General features: G+C 36.8%; 1 protein-coding gene across 1 annotated transcript; it reads left to right on the top strand.

Moving 5' to 3' along the window:
- The first annotated feature begins 17 nt into the window (after window positions 1-17).
- On the top strand, window positions 18-18,762 carry LOC139747494 (CWF19-like protein 1). Its single transcript, XM_071659888.1, has 11 exons — window positions 18-140; window positions 4,431-4,591; window positions 5,235-5,336; window positions 6,129-6,334; window positions 7,549-7,667; window positions 8,105-8,312; window positions 11,038-11,176; window positions 13,787-13,960; window positions 15,253-15,407; window positions 17,739-17,899; window positions 18,588-18,762. Exons 1-11 carry the CDS (start codon window positions 118-120, stop codon window positions 18,739-18,741), a joined length of 1,602 nt encoding a protein of 533 aa, XP_071515989.1. The 5' UTR covers window positions 18-117; the 3' UTR covers window positions 18,742-18,762.
- Window positions 18,763-19,453: the final 691 nt, after the last annotated feature.

The following is a 19,453-nucleotide window of genomic DNA, read 5'->3' on the forward strand; positions in this document are numbered from 1 at the left end:
AATCACAGGCTGTTTACATCGATTGCTAATGGCGGCCTCCATGTGCAAGTCGATTTAAATGTGTGACGTAAAACTTGGACTTTATTTGGAATTACTGCGATAGATCCTTCTTTGAAAATGTCTGGTAAAGTAGAAAAGATGTGAGTATGATTTGCTTCATGGTATAAGTTTGTTTGTCACGTGACAAAGGATGGCCGAAAATCGGTGAGTTGGTGAGGGATTCCATGGGATTTCTGATGTTAAAAATATGCCTTGATCACTTCGTCCCATTATTATCCATTTGAACTGGTCCACCATTATATCAGACTGAGACTGGATTGATTATTATGGTCAGTATATATATACCTTAAAGTGAAGATCTCATTACTAAATTTATCAGTCGTCAGATTTCTAGTAGTCATTTTACCGACTAAGCACTGGTGGGTTAAAAGTTTAATTAGTGATTAGTTTTTTATAATTTTTATCTATAATTTCATACCTCACTTCTATATTGGCATTGGCTAGCGCTGGGGTATGGGTATTAAGTCCCGCATGTACGGGCAAGGCAAGGTTGATTGGTTTGACTGGTTTAAGCCAACATATTCCTCGTTAAAAGCCTAAGCTAGCTATGCATTGCTATAAGCTTTAGGTATTGAGTGATTTTGTGAGCACTGTTGGTGCAGTGATTATAGATTACAATATCAGCTGTAGATCATACCTTGAGGCATATTGTTCCGTTATACGATATTGTATAGGACGATGATAATGAGAATAATATATATATCAGAGAAAATGTAGTGTCAGTTAGGGAATGTTATGCATTTTTAGATATCAACTGAACATATGCAAACCTTGCTTGATAGTTGATGTGTTTAGCAGAAATGTACACATCAAATTTATCTATTGTTGGGGTCACATGGCTGTGTAACCCGTTCTCTGGTGACATTTGACGAGATTTGGGCAATGCTCAGTCATATGTGCGTATGATATATTTGGACTAGAATAGTGAACATTAAGATAAGTTTCAGCTGCCAGGAGGGCAGAGGAGGTTTTCATAGATTTATTTTTTCACGTGATTACCAACTGATACTTTCACAGAAATTGAACCTTTATTTCTATTGATATACATAACCCTCAGTACTCTTGCCTTATTAGCTAATGCTCAATGAAGTATAATGCTCAAAATTGTGCTTTGCAACTTTTGTTTTATTCTCCAAACGCTGATTTAGCTCTGCAGGATAAAATCACCCAGTGCTCGAAGCTAACAGCAGTGTGAAGCTAAGCTGGACTTGCAGCCATTCGTGAAACTTTAAGTTGACAATAATTGTGAACTGTTTCATGACTCTTTGAGACTTTGATGAAATTAGAAATGGTTCTTTTGCTCATCAGACTTTAAGTTTGATGATATGAAATTAGAAATGGTTCTTTTGCTCATCAGACTTTAAGTTTGAATGATTCATTGGAGGTTTTTTCTGAAAAAACATCTATGAATCTGTGACTTTGCCCCTTTTTTCCTCTGAAATCACTCTGAACTGCATAGTTTCCTCATCAAGAACTTCCTGATTTTGTGATGAATCAGCATATACTATCTAGCACGTGTCTTGTATGAGACAGATTTATAGTCAACACATTTTTCTGTAAAAGAATTCTGACATTATTCCCTGGTCATGTTGAACTATTTTTTTCTGTGCTAGGATAAAGACAGGATTAGAACTGTTTTTTCTTCCAGTAAACTCTGTATTAGAAAATGTAAAGCCATGGAGTAGTTGTAGGTTTGGCTGTGGATGGGAGACTCTGGTTTTGATATGTAATACACACCCAATAGAGACAGTATGAACAAATTAGGCCAGTGTTCATCTTTTCCTGAATCTACCTCATGAAGGTAGGAGAAGCAATCAATCACTTATGTAGCTACAACTCTTAGAGCAAAATATTGCGCTGACAGCTATTGAATATTAGGGAACATTTGTGTAGTGACCTGTGACCCCTTTTACTTTTGACAGACTTGAAAAAATGTAGACTTTTTCCATATTATTAACATTGAATATTTTTTCCTTTCATAATGAAACTTTTTGAGCTTTCTAAAGGTATTCGTTTGCTCATATTGTATTTTATGATGACATCACAGCAAAATGCATTGGAGAGTGGATCCCACCCACTGATGGTCAGCAATTCAATAGATTTGGATATTTTTTTTTTTCTTCAGAATAGGTTTAGCCAGTTTCTTATGTTAGCAGAGAATACTAAGGGTACTCGAGAGTACAGGACTTAAGTTTGTCATAAATGTGAAATTGTAGGTGCTTCGGAGGTTTTATGATGGCAGGAAACTTGTGGATGTAGCCAGGTCTACCATCGCTTTAACTCCTATCGCCACATGTTATGATAAGTTTTCATCAGAAATCATGTGTATCAGTAAGTGCTAGTGTGTGGTAAGTTGTAATTATGCATAGTTGTGTGCGTACAGTATCCTGTACTTAAGAGTTAAGTTTGGAAAATTTGTGCTTATGAATAGAAACTCTCTTTGTACTGGGTTTCCCTTGCTTTTGTATGAGAATTACACATAGCAACAGGTTTTTTAAGAATGTAACCCGGTCACTGTATGATGGATTACTGTAGATATAAGAAGAAAATTAGAGTAAAAGTTTAAGGTTACAGCCATGGAAAACCCACATGTAAAATACAGTGATACACTTCCAGCATCTTTGAAGGCCAGAAATGATAGTGATATGAAGATATTGCAAGCTGATTTCAAGTGATATCAGCAGGCTAACATATTGTTAGCAAGCAAATTAAAATAAATGTGGATGGGTGTTTGCTTAGCACCACCTTACATTTCTCCTATGACATTATAGGCCTTGCTGGGATGCTGCATCATTGTCATGTCCTGTGAATGAGCCTTATGAAAGCCACATTTGTTTTTATGATGGTCATTGGGGATAACTCTTCATTCATATACTATAATTTAGGTAACAATGATGTTTTAGCTCTCCATTGAACAAGTGCATTCAGATGCCCATAAGGCTCCGTCCACAGGTGAGAAATCCAGTCAGCCATCTTTCTGGTGATGGTTGCTTTTCTGTGCTCACTGGAGGTAACCTTTGCATTTAAGCATGAGCCCTCAGAGCTCCCCATGTGTATGTATTGGCCAAAAATCATAGTAAATGAAGGTGAGAAAACAACATGTCTAATGTTTCATATAGATCAAGTGAAAATTTTGAAACAGCTTTCTTTACCATCAGTTGACAGGGACAAGCAGGAAAAGTACACATATTTGATATATTGGTAAATATTCCTGGATCTTTTACCCCTTTTTTTGATACTGTGGAAATAATAGAACGAAATGAGAGAGAAAAGCTAAAAGAGGGAATTTGGAAATCAGACACCTATGCCAGGCCTATGACAGGCTTTTGAAATATCAAGGGCTACTGCATAGAATGCTTATTTAATATAAGCAAGGTTGTCATTCATCGATTTTGTTTCCTGGTGATCAGACAGAAGACTGAGATTGAGAATGCTTAAGGAAACTTGACAAGAGGTTCAAAGATAACCAAGGGGATAGATTGCTGCTCCTGTGCTGTGTAGTATTTTTCATGCTGATTCAGTCCATGTGTATTGTTGTAAGTTTTCAGTATCTCTATCTGTATTTTAAATAGGGTAATATGGGTTATTTCTTTGTATGTTTGTCCTTTTTTTAGTTTGTCTAAAAATATTCATGTCCAATTGGTCATGATTTTGTTGGTTTTTGTTGTCACCCATCGTGAGAACAGAATCACTCACTTCATGCCATCCGGTGGATGAGCAATGTAATTTAAAGCAGTTTTCTTTGTCTAATGATGACTTGCAAATATAGGGATGGTATAACTGACACTTGTACCAAAAATAGCATGGATCTTTGCCAAGAATATGGCATATGCTGAAATCTGCACTGTCATGTATGTAATGTTAGACTTAGTATACAGCCATATTCCCTTACTTTACCTGAGGTGATTTACCTCTTTTTTTTTTATACTTCATTCATTTCCTTCTCTTAACTTATTCCTATACTGCCATTCCTGTTATCTGTGTCTATAGTGTTTCCCTTTTCCTGTAATTTTTGCTATTACTGCTCACAGCTTCTTTCATCATCTATAGCTACTACTGATTTGGTTAGCAGCCTTCTCACTATTTTAAGATAAATATTGTCTTTAGCTTTTGGTTATCTTTTAACTTTTCAGCGAAGAGCATATTGTCTATCATCAGGAGTCAACACATTGATGCTATAAGGTTTTTCCTCTGCTGTAAAGAAAAACATATATGTGCTGTGAATTAAGTGTTCCAAGAAGATTTTGCATATGCTGCCTGGCATCAGATAAAAGAAGCAGGAAAACAGAGTTGTTGATTGTTCAAAGATCATGTAAATGCTATGTGTATATGGTATGTATTTTATGTTTACATAGTATGTATTTTTTCAGTCTTGTGTGTGGAGATGTTGAGGGGAAGTTCAACCAGCTTTTCAAACGAATTTCAAGTGTGAACCAAAAGAATGGTCCATTCTCCATGTTACTGTGTGTAGGAGACTTTTTTGGCTCTGACAACTCTCAGTGGCAGCAGTACAAGAATGGACATGCAAGAGGTATTTGAATATATTTTTCATGCAAGGAAAAATCCTATAAAGCTGCTGCTGTCATTGATAGTGGAATAGTAAACTTCTCAGTTGTCTTGAATCATAAATTGCAAATATGTTGTCTGCGTGCTGATATTTTACAAGTAGGATGATGATACGTGGCTTTGTTTTAGCCCAATACTACATAGATTATTTTACATATGATATGTTGGTATGAGTTGTTTAATTGGAAAAGAAAAGGAGGCATTTCTATTGGCAAGTTGATAATCCCAGTGCTTGAGGTACAGTAAATTGTAGATTATCCTCTGATCTTGAAATTAAGCCTTATGATATTTAGGTTTTGTGGGTAATAGAAAGTCCTCCCAGCTGACAGTATATTAATCATGCACTTGGTAATGTTTCATTAATTGACAGTGAAATTCTTATTACGATGATGGAATGTTATTGATTGATACTGAAATTTTTATGTTTATGGTATCTAAAGTGAAAATGCAATAATATGAAAACAGTATGATTTTCTAGTAAATATAGAATTAGAATACAGTAATCATTGTCAGCAGTAAATGATGTACTGTATTATTTAGTCGCTTATCACTAGTTCAGAAAGAAAAGCTTCGAAGATATAGAATTTGATACACATTTTCTTTTGCAGTTCCTGTGCCAACTTATATTTTAGGACCAAACCTTTCTGAGCTTACTGACAACTACCTTGACTTAAAGGGTTGTGAGCTTTGCGAAAATGTTATATACTTAGGTAAGTGAAACATCACTGACACTTCATTGTTTAGCATTTCAGAATGATATGCACACCATCATAGGTATTTCATTGTTACCCATTTGTAAAAATTACTGGTACTCATATGTATGATATGGGGGCTGGGTAATTAACACTTATGGGGCCCCATCATTTGAACTTTCTCTTTTATCTTAAAATTTTTAAACTTTTGTATGCTGCCAGCATTCACAATTTGATCAATCAGGTCATTCCATTCATTTACTACTCTTACATCTTAAAAGTACTTCTTTAAATCTTTTCCCTTTTATTTGCTTCTTTCATAGAACTATTTAGGAGCTTCTACTGCTTGGAGGGTGTCCTCCATGCTGGAACAGAGTAAAGGAGGTTTTTTGGAGTGAGAAGGTCCTTGATGACATTGTACTTTTCTCTGTTCACTGATCATATTACAGAACTTTTCACTCGCTGTGTTATTACTAGTAGGTTGAGAATGTTAACACCATATGTTATGCATATACTTTTACCTTCCTGCCCCAGGATCCCCTTTTATGAGTATCATGCACAACTTAGGAACTTGTTGGATATGTTCACTAGACAGGACCACAGGTCAGAAAATGTCATGATAATTTAGTGTCTTGTTTGGTTTTCAACAGCTAACTGGTGGCTATGTGGTCAAATCATTGATGATAAGATGATGACCCAAATTAGTATCATTTGCACACTCTTTCTTCAATATGGCTTTTGCTTTCTTGATAGCATGATTTCCATTTCATTGCTGTAAACTTGATTAGAACTTTAACTTTTTTCCCCAAGGTCCATCTGGTATCTACCCATGCAGCAGTGGATTAAAAATAATGTACCTCAGTGGGATTCAGTCAACCAACAGTAAAAGCAATGACACCACCTTTAGTTTTAATGACATCTCTTCACTTGAAACCCAGGCTACCAGTAAACCAACAGTGGACATTCTCATTACTAGTCAGTGGCCAAGTGCTGTCTGTAACTACGCTAAGAATCCTGTGAGTTCATCCTTATGTAAAAGTTTATTAGAGTAGTTGTCTTCCTTGCCCTTTGGCAGTCCTGCAGGGTTGAGGATCCCACCTCTATGAAATTGATTCTTGATAGTACCTCTGTGAAATTGATTCTTGATAGTGTGTGCATGTGTTTTTCATTCACCTCGTGTAAATGGCAGTGGAGTTATGACCACACAAGGAATGTAAGCTAATTGTTAGCTCTTTTTTTATAGTAGCTAACATGGCATAGATGAAAGCAAGAGGGGAAGAAAGGAAAATTCTACAGTTTTGCTGTACCAGAAAAGAGGGATGTCTCATGTGGTCAGTCCTTGTGTGGTAATCTCCACACAGAAATTATGGAAGCAGCCCCCATATTTGTGGCATAGGTCTAGGTCATAGGGTCTTTGAGACTCATTTAACGGCTCAATAAGTGCAGTAGCTATTAATGTAGTATTAAGATAATTAGGAACTGATATAGAGGTCACTTAAGCTTACAGTTACTGCACTTTGCCCTTGTATAAAGGAACCTTAGTGGCTGATGTGTGTCACAGGATGGGAAAAAGGTTTAAGGTTTTAGATGCACAAAGGAGTGTGTGGAAGGAAACACCATTGTCATTAAGAGAAAAGATGGTTATGCTAATGATGATATGTGGCATGAAGTAAGATGATCGAGTAAGAAATATTGTCTGTTAGATATGTGTTAGTGAGCTAAATCTGGTTGAGGAGCTGATGAAGGTGAGCTGAAATGGTTTGGACATGTGGAAACACTGAAAGAAGAAAGATAGACGGATAGAATTCATTTGTCAGAAGTTGAGGTAGTGGGGGAGAGGGGGTGGGGAGAACATGGAGAAGTTGGATTGAGTGAATGATGTTTTTGGGGTATTGAAGCTTGAGCATTTAGGAGGATAAGATGCATGCATTTGCTAGAAAGAATTGGATCAATAAGGTATATAGGTGATAATTTGGTGTTAAGTTGAATCGGAGAATATTAAAGGGTCATTGTAAAGCTTGGCAGTGGAAGCTATTCTTTGGTTTTGGAACTATACTCATGACAGCTGAAGACTGGATATGTGTTAATGAGTCTTAGAGTCATCTTATCTTGATGCCTCCTCATGAAGACAGGGAAAGCAAATAGGTATAAGAGAAAAAGATTTTAGTTAAAATTATCTGCTCCATGAAATGTTTTACTAATTTAAGTTAACCATATCTGATATTTCTAGGAGGACTGTGACCCTGAGACTACAGGATCTTCCATGATTTCAAGATTAGCATTTAAAGTGCAACCTCGATATCATTTTGCGGGTGTAGAAGGAGTTTACTATGAACGGTTGCCATATAGGTAGGTTAAAGTTCAGTCAGTGTGAAATTATATCCTTTGTACTTTTTTGAATAGTCTGCCTAAAGTATGTATTGGTTTGTGACAGGTGAAAATATCGAGTTATCATTGTGATGAGTTGAGGACACTTGTGAAGTCACTTGGCATTAAGTAGATACTCACAAATGTCTTATTGTTAGTCTGCAATATATTATTTCTGATAAGACTTAATGAACATATCATTGTTCTAATTTTTTAATGAATACATTGCATTTACTTACTGTTTGCATTTCTGATGTATGTGTGTGTGTGTGTGTGTGTGTGTGTTTTTGTCCTCATATTTAAGAATGTATTCTCATAAGGTTAAGGGATACATTTTACTCCCGTACTTTTAGAATTAAAACTATTTTCATCGTTTGTTAGTATATTACTTGCCATATGAGATAAATTTTCCCTGACAGGAACCACAAAGTGTTGAATGAACCAACACGTCACACTTCTCGCTTCATAGGATTAGCGAAAGTTGGCAACCTTGAAAAACGGAAGTGGCTATATGCCTTTAACATCACTCCCATGATTCACTGTGAACAAGAAGAGCTCACAAAGCAGCCATCTGATGTTACTGAGTGTCCATACACTGATTCTAATGTTGCTCATCCATCGAGACAGGTAGTGTATTTTCTACAGGACCGATTCCCAGAATTCAGCTGTAGATATGAGTTTCTTTGTAATTTTATGTACTTATGCTAATTGCTAGTTTGAGTGGCTTTTATAATGTTGCTACTTTTACACGTTTGAAGTTAATGAACACTAACATAATTTGGTCAAAAGATTAAGTAACAGACTTTTTGAAACAAGACAACAGAATTTTGCCTTTCTGGTTTCCCAATTCTCTGTCATTGCTTTTATGTTCCCAAGCCTTATTTGGGTAACCTCACTTCCTAGACTACCTTTATGTACATCACATCTACCTAACTATTTGATGTATTCCTAATACAATCAGATACCTAAAAGAGCTCACAGACTATTATGTAAGTTTCTGTTAAGAATTTTATTCCATAACCCAGATGAGTGCGGTGCAGGGAAAAATCTATTACTTCAGGCACCAAATTCATTAATGATATAGATTTAGTTGAGATTCAATTGCCATGTACTTGTTTTCTCTGGGTTGCTGTGGTTGTACAGACCTCCTTTTCATTCTTGATGCCACATGAATTTGTTACCTGATTCATCCTTGTGATTCTGATAATGCTATGTTTACTCAGGTATGAAGAAGGAAATTGTACATGCTCGTAGTTTCCTTGTATTGAGGTGATATCAAGAACATTTGAAGAATGGCCTCATTTGCTTATATCACTCTTAAACTATCATGTATGATGTACCTAAACCAGAGCCCCTTATTCACAGCCAAGCCTCACAGACCCTCCATGGTTTTCCCTAACCACTTCATATGCCCTGGTTCAGCCCCATGTATACCACATTGCTCCACTTCACTCTATCCTTTGCATACCTCCTGTTTGTTCAGACCCTGATATCTGTAAGCATCTTTCACTTAGTCCTCCATCGTGTTTGATCTTCCCCTTTTCTCTGTCTCTTCCACTTTTGACATGTATACCTTCATAGTCATCTTATCCTTATATCTAAACCATTTAAGCAGAGGAGAGAAACTTAAGTTTTAAAAGTTGAAACATCTTGTCTCTCCAAAGTGGTGTCCAGTGAGCAATTGATTGTTTTATTCAACCTGGCCTTCCCCTCCTTTTCAAGTGACCTTTTCTCTATACCTACTGTGACTGCCTGGGATTGGTGCTTATGACCTGCAATATGGTAAGCTCCAAGCTATTCATGGGAGTTAGGACCATAACATCACCCTGTTGGCAGTTGTTGATTGGCTTATTTGAAACAAGAACAGTTGTTCCGATGGATATCTTAAAAATTGTTCCTAAAGGGTAAGTGTAGACTGGTGTATCCTCACCAAGATATTGAGATTGGGCTAAACTGTGACTTGAATATTTCTAGGGAATATTTCATGCTCATGGTACATTGCCTCAGAGAGAAAAGGTTTTTCAGCTTTTGAAATGTATGTTTTCCTTCCGGCTTGCCTTTTTTGCTGTATTAAGATGGTGTGAGGCGTAGATGATTGAGCACATGAGGAAAATTTTTTTATTCAGATTTCCACTTCTGATTAATTTTGGTGATCAGAAGCTAAAGTGTTCAATTAACCCATAAATGTTAGCTATCATTACGTGATATGTTGGGGGACACCAGCCATAGTTATGCAATGCGTAACATTTCCATCTGTGTTTAAATATGCAGCTGACTTATCTTTCCATTAGTAGCATATAGAGATCTCTTCTGTCACTAATCAGGTGCAGAAAAAGTTATTCTGTCCTTATTACCCCTTCAGTCACCATATTTTATTACAGGTGTATGGCTGGTGACCTGCAGGTTAGGTATACTTATTGACCCCATATGTAGGTTGTTGGATGGCCTAAGTGATGAGAAGGAGCACTTATCATAAGTATCATTTGGTGAAAAAAGTGAAGAAATGAGTAATCAAGGTTATTTTAGTAGGATTATGGGAGGAGAAGGGAGGTGCTGTATCTGCATTCCAACCATCCTTATGTTTTTCCTTTGTTTATGTTGCAGAAATTGTATAACAGATTTACTTAATTTTTCCTTAAATAATCCTGGGGTCCCATTTGGAAGACTTTGGTAACAAATGATAGTAAAGAGCTAGAATATTTTCAAAGAAACAACTCCATTATCCTTCCCATACATACTGGACACTTTTCTGCCTCATGCTTGTTTTTAGTGTGCATAGTGTAAGTCTTTCCTTTTATCATGCTTTCTTTTTCTTTTTTCATTTTCCATTTTCCATGTGGGCGAGGTAGCATCAAGAACAGATGAATGAGCCTGAGAGGGAAAAATCCTCACTTAGCCTGCATCTCTGTTCCTTCTTTTGGAAAAGTAAAACAGGATGGGAGGATTTCTAGCCCCCTACCCCACCCCTTTTACTTGCCTTCTACGACTTGAAGGGAATACATGGGAAGTATTCCTTCTCCCTTATCCTCCAGGATACTGTTTCTCACATGAGCTAGGTAGTGTCTGGAACAGATGATTGAGCCTTGGGAAAAATCATTCCTTGTTCCTTCCTCTGTTTTTCTTCTGGTAAGTAATAGAAATTAGTACAGAAAGGAAGGATTCTTGTTCTTGCATTGGTGTTGATCAAACTTGTACTACAGATGCTACATACAAATTGCTACATCTGATTATTTTTTAGGATGGGGGTCAAAGATTATGTCACAATATGATCTTCATTAATAGGATTCAAAACCATATTCAGGTGGCATGATTGTTTAACAGACATATTTTCCTCTTTTTGTGGTTTGCACAGACAGCTGAACAGAGTAGTGGAGGAGGTCAATTTTTCTATGACATGAATGCTAAACCTGATGATGACAAAAGAGGAAAGAAGAGGAAAGGAGATGGATATGACGGTGGGGAAAGAAGACATATGCCTCCAAAACCTACTGGTCAGTAAGCTTCACTTTTCCAGGGCTGGGAAATGGCAAATGTTTATAAAAACAAGATGCTGATTTGAAATTCATTTGTAGTGTTATTTTTATCATAATCTTATTTCCTGTAAGTTTTAGTAAAATGCATTTACTTTGACATGATAATGATTGCATCAATCCTAAGCACATCTTATTGATCATAAAAAGTCTTTATTTTCTTCATTTTCAAGGGAAGTGTCTGCATGTCTGTCATCATTAGCTCCATACTCATTTACATGATGGATCAAGTTCATAAATGCATTCATCACCTTAGGAATAGATTTTGGAGAGCTAGGGTCCCCAGCCCTAGCTTTCTAGGCTACTTTGTCCCCCAGAGAATTAAGTAAAGATTTTCCAGCTTTCTGATTTATAGGCAGAAAAGAGAAAAAAAAAAAGGTTTGAAAAAGTCTCAGAAGTTCAATATAGGATTACTGGATGGACCGAAATGCATTTATGCACTTTTCATAATGATGTTTTGTAGTCTAATAGTGGATAAAAAGTTTCGTACATTTCATTCAAGTGCATAACAGCACGCCCATCCCAAGATTAGATTTTTTTTTATACCCAATTGTTTCTCTTGCCTTAGTGAGCTCGTTTCAGGAACAAACAAACAGTGGCTACATTTGCACACATCCACTCTCTGTCATGTGTAATGTGTGGAATCAGATCCTTCAAAGAAAAAAGAACTGCTCATCCTTTACATAAGGATTTTTGTTTTAAAAAATGTCATAGAAATGTGACTGACAGTTAGTTAAGAACTTTGCATGAATTGTATACTGTCGTTATATATTTTTTTTCTTTTAATATGTGTTTTCCCACCTTAGCAATGTAGCACCAAGAACAGAGCCTTCAAGAAAGAATCCTAGCTTTACTCTTTGTTTCCTCTTTTGTTCCTACTTTGAGAATGTGATGATATTGGATTTCCAGCTCTCTGTTTACACCTCCTAGTTGCCTTCTAAAACATGCAGGAGATACTTGTGTAATATTCTTTCTACCTTGTCCCTAGGACTGATTTATGCAAGTTTTTATTTTTTTTTTTTTTTTTTTTTTTTTTTTTTTTTTTTTTTTTTTTTATACTTTGTCGCTGTCTCCCGCGTTTGCGAGGTAGCGCAAGGAAACAGACGAAAGAAATGGCCCAACCCCCCCCATACACATGTACATACACACGTCCACACACACAAATATACATACCTACACAGCTTTCCATGGTTTACCCCGGACGCTTCACATGCCTTGATTCAATCCACTGACAGCACGTCAACCCCTGTATACCACATCGCTCCAATTCACTCTATTCCTTGCCCTCCTTTCACCCTCCTGCATGTTCAGGCCCCGATCACACAAAATCTTTTTCACTCCATCTTTCCACCTCCAATTTGGTCTCCCTCTTCTCCTCGTTCCCTCCACCTCCGACACATATATCCTCTTGGTCAATCTTTCCTCACTCATTCTCTCCATGTGCCCAAACCATTTCAAAACACCCTCTTCTGCTCTCTCAACCACGCTCTTTTTATTTCCACACATCTCTCTCTCCCTTACGTTACTTACTCGATCAAACCACCTCACACCACACATTGTCCTCAAACATCTCATTTCCAGCACATCCATCCTCCTGCGCTTTGACAGGTAAGTGTTTTGGTTATTAAAACCTGGGCATCATTGGTTGGTAAAATACTGATATAAATCATAATCATTGTATTCTGTATGTTACTTCCTCTGTTCAATAGACTTACTTTATGAGAATTATTGGATGGTTCAGCTTTGGCAGTAGAAAGGTACATTCTTAAAGGTTCTGGTTTAAAGTAAATGCTGATAAGAGTAAGGCATGATCTTGAAGGAGAATGAAGTGATTGGCTTTTCAGTGCCGTGTGTGGTGAGCTGTTGGAATAGTTTAAAAAATGTAAATATTGAGGCTCAGTATTTTGCAAACAAGGCCTGATAGAAGAAGAAAAAAAAGGAGAGAGCTGTCTAAAGGTGGAAATATGACTGTATCCTTTTGGAAAATGTGACTGAATGCTAAAAGGGACTGAGGGATGGCATAGTCTTTCCATTCTTAACCTATGGTTGTCAAACATTATCGTGGAATACAACTGACAGTTCTGATAAATCAAGTTACTTAAGGATGCTAGTAGTGTTTGCAGATGAGAGAGATTATGTAATGCTGAGGTGCAAAGTAGGTTTAGGATGTTAAAGAGAGAGGTCAGGATATGGGAAGTGGTGTTGCAGAATGATTTAAGCAAAATACCTTGAATTGGTTCTATCTAGTTGAGAGTATGCACAGTAATTGATAAGTATTGAAAATGTACAGGAGTTAAATAGAAAGAAATGGAATGAGGGAAAGAAATATGGTATTCAGGGAGGTGGAGGTCAGAGAATATATCGGAGAGAAGACCCAGGAAAGTGTGAGAGAAATGGACCATACTGGAGAGGTGTGTTTGGATAGGGCATTCTGTGGACTTTTCTCCCAAAGTCGTCTCACGGAGAAGGCAGTTCCCAGGAGAACAGAGTGACAATGCAGGTGGATGGATAGACATAACCAGTATCTGATCAAAAGCTACCAATGTTTAAAATAAGACTTTCATTTTTTAGGTCCATGTTGGTTCTGCTTAGCCAGTCCTGAAGTAGAGAAGCATTTGGTGGTGAGTGTTGGTAACCATGCTTATGTGGCGCTAGCAAAGGGTGGACTAGTGCCTGAACATTTATTGATTCTCCCCATCACACACTTTCAGAGTACATCAGATCTAGAAGATGATTGCAGAGAAGGTGAGTGTGCTCTGTACTGTATACCTATATGTTGGTGTGAGAGGAAGACCACCTGTGACATGAGGAAATAGAATGGAAGAGTACTTGAGGGAGAGAAATGGTGAAGAATGCATGGAATGATGTATGCAAGGGAGGCACATAAGGACAGGGATAAGTAGAGACTCCTTTGCCATGGCCAACCCCTCGATGGGAGTTCCTGCAGGAAACAAACATGAAAGACATAGATATATTGTTAGTACCCTCTGGTATGTAGTAATTTTTACCTTTAAGGTGTCATTCATGCTATTATGTATTTGAATATGGTAGGCTGTTTGGAAATATTTCAGTCTTTGAACTTGATAATAAGCCCCAGTTCTTCCCTTTTCAGCTTCATGTAATTTAGCTGTAACTAATCTTTGTGTTTATGCATGTTTGCGTATTATCTTTTCTCTTGAATTTGCTTCTTGCCTTTTTGCATATTCTTTTACTTTTTCATACCTAAACCATGCATTTCTTTCAAGCTTATGATGTGTGCTTGAATTTCTTTGATAACAGTTTCATTAATTGATGCAAAATAATTCTGGACACAGCCCATTTTTACATAGGTGAATATGATCTTATTAGCCTCACTGTTTGAAGAACTGATCAGCATTTTGTGTTCACCCTGGCAATTTCAGTAAATCAAATATGGAACTGAAAATTATTGATTTTAAAAGTGGTTACTGTATTGGACTGTTGTGATGATTTGTGCATAGGGAAGCAACAAATAAAAGGGACATAAGAGAAAATATTTAAACCATGTTACAAAAAGGAGAGGCTAGTGAGATGGAAAGGAATGTAAACATGGTTGAGTATTTTGAATATGTACGGATAGAGATGCATAGGAAAGACTGCTTTCACCACCCAGCTGAATAATGGGAAACAGCATACTTGATATGATAAAGTAGATAGGTAGCTAGTTCTTGCGTTGTTGAAGTCTGAATTTTGATAAGGTTCATAGTTTCTCTAGAAGTAAAATTTTTCAGCTATTGAAATAATGGCAATTTCTGCAGTTGCTTTAAAGTTTATAAGAACACAAGGGTAGTGTGCAAAACAAAAAAAATGTAAAAATTAAGAATGATGGAAAAAAACATTCTTTACAAACTCACCTGAAGTTCTGCAAAAGACTCCTAAAGAGTCTTTTCCAACTTATCCTCACCTAACATACTCCTTAAATAACCATAGATTCTTAAGCATTATTATTTTCATATCATATATTGTACAGTGTCATTCACATTCATTAATCTTTTCATTTTATTTTTTGTCTATAACAGAAATAGAGAAGTACAAAACAGCATTGAAAAGATTTTTTAAGAAGAGAGGTAAGCTCGTGGTATTCTTTGAAAGGAACTATCGCTCTCAACATTTGCAAGTTCAAGTTATTCCAGTACCCTGTGAAGTTGCTGATCATCTCATGGAGATGTTTGTGGTTTGTATAGTATCTACTTTTGTTGGGATATTGATAAGTAATTAATTAAATGTGGGACACAGTATCCCCACTCCCTCTTTCAATGTAGGTGGGGGAGACAAAAAAGTGAAAATCCAAATTTTGGCAAAATTGGCTGTTGAAAATATTAGATGCATACTGAAAATGTAAACTGTGAAACTTGAGTTGTGTAATACGAAATATGGTCACTGTAGCTAGCAATTTAAGAATTTTATTTTATGTGGATGAATTTATATTTGCCTTTGACAGCATGCTACCATTGCATTTCCACTGGTATGCCTTTAAGAGTGACAGCTTTAACCCCTTCACAGTACAGTTGTTTTTGGCCTTGTATACAAATTTTGAAACATTCACAAAATCCCTCAAATGACAAGTGGAGCAGTAAGAGCCAATCTCTGAACATATCACATGATGTATGCAGAAGTGAGGGAATAGAAATGACAAATGCCATTTCTCTTTAGTCTGCCTCCAGAGCCGTGTCATCTGCAGGCTAATCTCACAATCCTCCCACCCCCAACACACTGTGGGCCTGCTCCTTTCTCCAAGATCCTTGCATTTACCTCTCTCACCACCCTATCCATGAACAAATCAAACAGCCACCATACTAAACTTTCTAGTTGTAGACCCACCTTTACCCATCTTCCCTTTTTTTTTCACACATGCCTTATTCTCTTGATAGAAGTATACTGTATTCAGTAGCTCTCCTCCCCTACCATACATTCATAGTACCCTCTACAAGACATCTGTATCAGCCATATGATATGCTTTCTCCAGGTCTATGAATACAACAGAAATCCCTTATTATCCTCTTCAAACAAACACCCAGTCCACAAATCTACCATTTGTGGAACCACATTGTTTCTCCCAACTCTAATGATATTTGCATGTCACTTCCCTCTCAAACACCACTCTCCTATACAACATGCCAATAGTACTCAATAGACTTATCCTCCATAACTCAAGCTTTCAGTTTTATCTCCCTTGGCTTTATGTAATGGCAGTCCTCAGCTCACTTCAACTTGGCCCACAAACACTGTGAAAATACTAACTAATCAATCAACAACATAGTCACCTCATATTTTGAGATCATCTGCAATCCCATCCACTCCAGCTTCTTTGCCACATTCATTGTGTACAAGGCTTTTACTAATTTTTTTTTCACTAAATCACTTACTGTGACTCTCTTTGTCCACTTACCACTGTCCCAAACACCCATCATCCACCACCCTGTCATCTTATACATTCAGCAGTCCTTAGAAATACTTGCTTCATCTCTTCATTGCCTGTTACCACTGCCCTGATAACATTATATGGTTGTGAGGCATGGGTTGTGCAAAGGGAGGTGGATTTGTTGGAAATGAGATGTTTGAGGACAGTATGTGGTGTGAGGTGGCTTGATTGAGTAATTAATGAAAGGATAAGTGAGGTGTGTTGTAATAAATAGAGTTTGGTAGAGAGAGCAGGTATGTTGAATAGTTTGAACATGTGGAGAGAATGATCGAGAAAGGATTTACAAAAAGAATATATGTGTCAAAAGTGGAGGGAACAAGTAGGATGGTGAAACCAGATTGGGAATGGAAGGATGGAGTGAAAAAGATTTTGAGCTATTGGTGACTGAATATGCAAGAGGGTGAAAGATGTACATGGAATGGAGTGAATTATAACAATGTTGTAATTGGAATCAACATGCTGTCAATTGACTAGGGCATGTGAAACATTTTAGTAAACCATGGAAAGATGTATAGGGCCTGAATGTGGATAAGGAGCTGTAGTTTTGGTGAATTACACATGACAGCTTGCATATGGATGTAAGAGGATATGGCCTTTCTTCACCTGTTTCCTGGTGCTACCAAGTTGATGCAGGGGGTGGTGATCGGGTGTGGGAGACAAGAGTAGAATGTATGCAATCTTTTTATTTTCTTTCATGCATTTGTGCTGTCTCCTGTAGGGTAGGTGTTAGGAATAGATAACATTGAGCAAGTATATATGTGTATGTATGTATATGTGCTTATATGTTTACATAGGTGTATGTGAGTTGATGTACCTATCTTTGTTTGTTTCCTGGCACTGCCTAACTAACACAGCAAATGGCGATCAAAACTGAAAAGATATCTATATTTATATATGTAATTTTTAAAGTATTTTCGATTTTATGCCTGCAAATATGTTGAAAATGATAAATAGTTCCAGTTTAAGAAAATCTTATGCATTGACAATCTAGCTTTTTCTAACTGTATCTTCAGATAACTCCTTTTCCGTGAAACTCAATTGCGGCAAAATGTAACCAATAAACCATAAACCTTTTTTTCCTAGGATGTGGGACAGAGTAACGGCATTGAGGTGGATGAAATACCAAAATTGTCAGACATCTCACAAGTGGCTCCCTCAGGGACACCATTCTTTTATGCTGAACTGCCCACTGGAGAAAAGCTTTATCACAGGGTCAGAAAAAATTTTCCCCTTCAGTTTGGAAGGTACATAGCTTAGTAAATAACTTGCTACTGTTTATGTTATTGCATATTCCCTCTGTGTATATTACTTCATGTGAAGTTAAGTTGCTTAGCCAATTTTGTTAACAACACATCCACCCTCTTCCTTTAGCTTTCAGGAGTACTTTACCTTCAAACATACCTGTCTTTGCCTTCATCAACACTCCTTATACACTTTCTTCACGTCCCATATTGTTCTTTCATTATTCACAACTTACACCTGCCCAGAATCTTTTTGCAGTTCTTTGGGGAATTGTAAGCTAACATTATGAACACACACTTCCAACTTACAGTACAGATGTTTTGAGTGGCAGGTACATTGTTAGACTAGGTGGGTTCTATGTATCATGTCTTCTTGCCTTCACTGCATGGATACTTCAGACCTGTGCTTTTAGTGCAGAATTTTTTTTTATATATAAAATGTATTTTTCCTGTATTTTTCCTTCCTTAGTAAATATAAGCTATATTGTTTTTGCTGTAAGACTGGTTTACTGTTTCTGTCAATTTGTCATCACTATGAATTAATTTTTAAGGATTTATGGCCATAAAACTTACCAAGGAAAGTTTGCTTACCCTTCTTGAATACTGTAGTCATGCTATCGTAAACCAGAAGCCATCTTTTAGTAAATGTGATGAATTACATATGTTGTATTAAAAGTAATTATTGTTTTAGGGAGGTGTTGGCAAGTCCCCCAATACTGAATGTACCAGAGCGTATTGACTGGCGTGAATGCAAGACTTCTCAAGAAGAGGAAACAAAGCTTCGCAACAGAATCCGAGAAGCATTCTTACCATTTGACTTTACCTTAGAAGATGATGATGACTAATTGATTACATGTTGTGTTTAGGTATGTAAGGGGAATTTTGATCACTCTGACCGTTTTGGTAGCGATCTAGTTGGTTTTGTAGTTTATTTTCAGGTTATAGGCGTATAGAATCCCTGTTTTATTCAAGAATTACTGTAGTGGTTTTGATTATTAGTATTTATCATGTGTAGCTGGAAGTATTTAAACTTATTGAGAATGAGAATGCTACATTAACAAAGGAAATTCAAGTAGTAAACTGTGATATTGTCTTCTAATTGCCAAAGCATGTTTTTAAGGAGGGTCATACAATCCATCTTACTTTAAAAATTTCTTGCCGCAACCCTTGTACTTTCCTTAATAGCCGTTGCTGACCTCTTTGTTTTCCAACTCAAGCTCAGTTTTCTTAATTTTTGAATGATGTCTTGCTGTAGATTGTGGGTCATTGCATATTTGTGTGCATTAGCAATTGCAAAAGGGTCTAAAATTTAAATGAAAGGTTGTATTCTTTTTGCGTATATTATCTGTTTGTCAGCCTGTCTGCCTGTGTATATATATCTCTCTTTCTCTGTTTCTCTTTCTGTCTGTCTGTCAATCTGTCTGCTTCTAACCATCTTCCTGTCTGTCTGTTTATCCATTTATCTATTTTTATATAATTACTCCAAGACCATTCTCCTGAAAGGGTCCTTGTGATGCTCAAGGACCCATTTTTCAGGAACTTCTGTGCTAGTAACTA

Source organism: Panulirus ornatus, chromosome 68 (assembly GCF_036320965.1).
Source record: "Panulirus ornatus isolate Po-2019 chromosome 68, ASM3632096v1, whole genome shotgun sequence".
Classification (NCBI taxonomy): Eukaryota; Metazoa; Arthropoda; class Malacostraca; order Decapoda; family Palinuridae; genus Panulirus; species Panulirus ornatus.

Coding starts and splice junctions, on each gene's coding strand:
- LOC139747494 (XM_071659888.1), top strand. CDS start 118: ATGTCTGGTAAAGTAGAAAAGAT. Junction 6,335..7,548: donor GTAACTACGCTAAGAATCCT/GTGAGTTCATCC, acceptor TGATATTTCTAG/GAGGACTGTGACCCTGAGAC. Junction 7,668..8,104: donor TATGAACGGTTGCCATATAG/GTAGGTTAAAGT, acceptor TTTCCCTGACAG/GAACCACAAAGTGTTGAATG.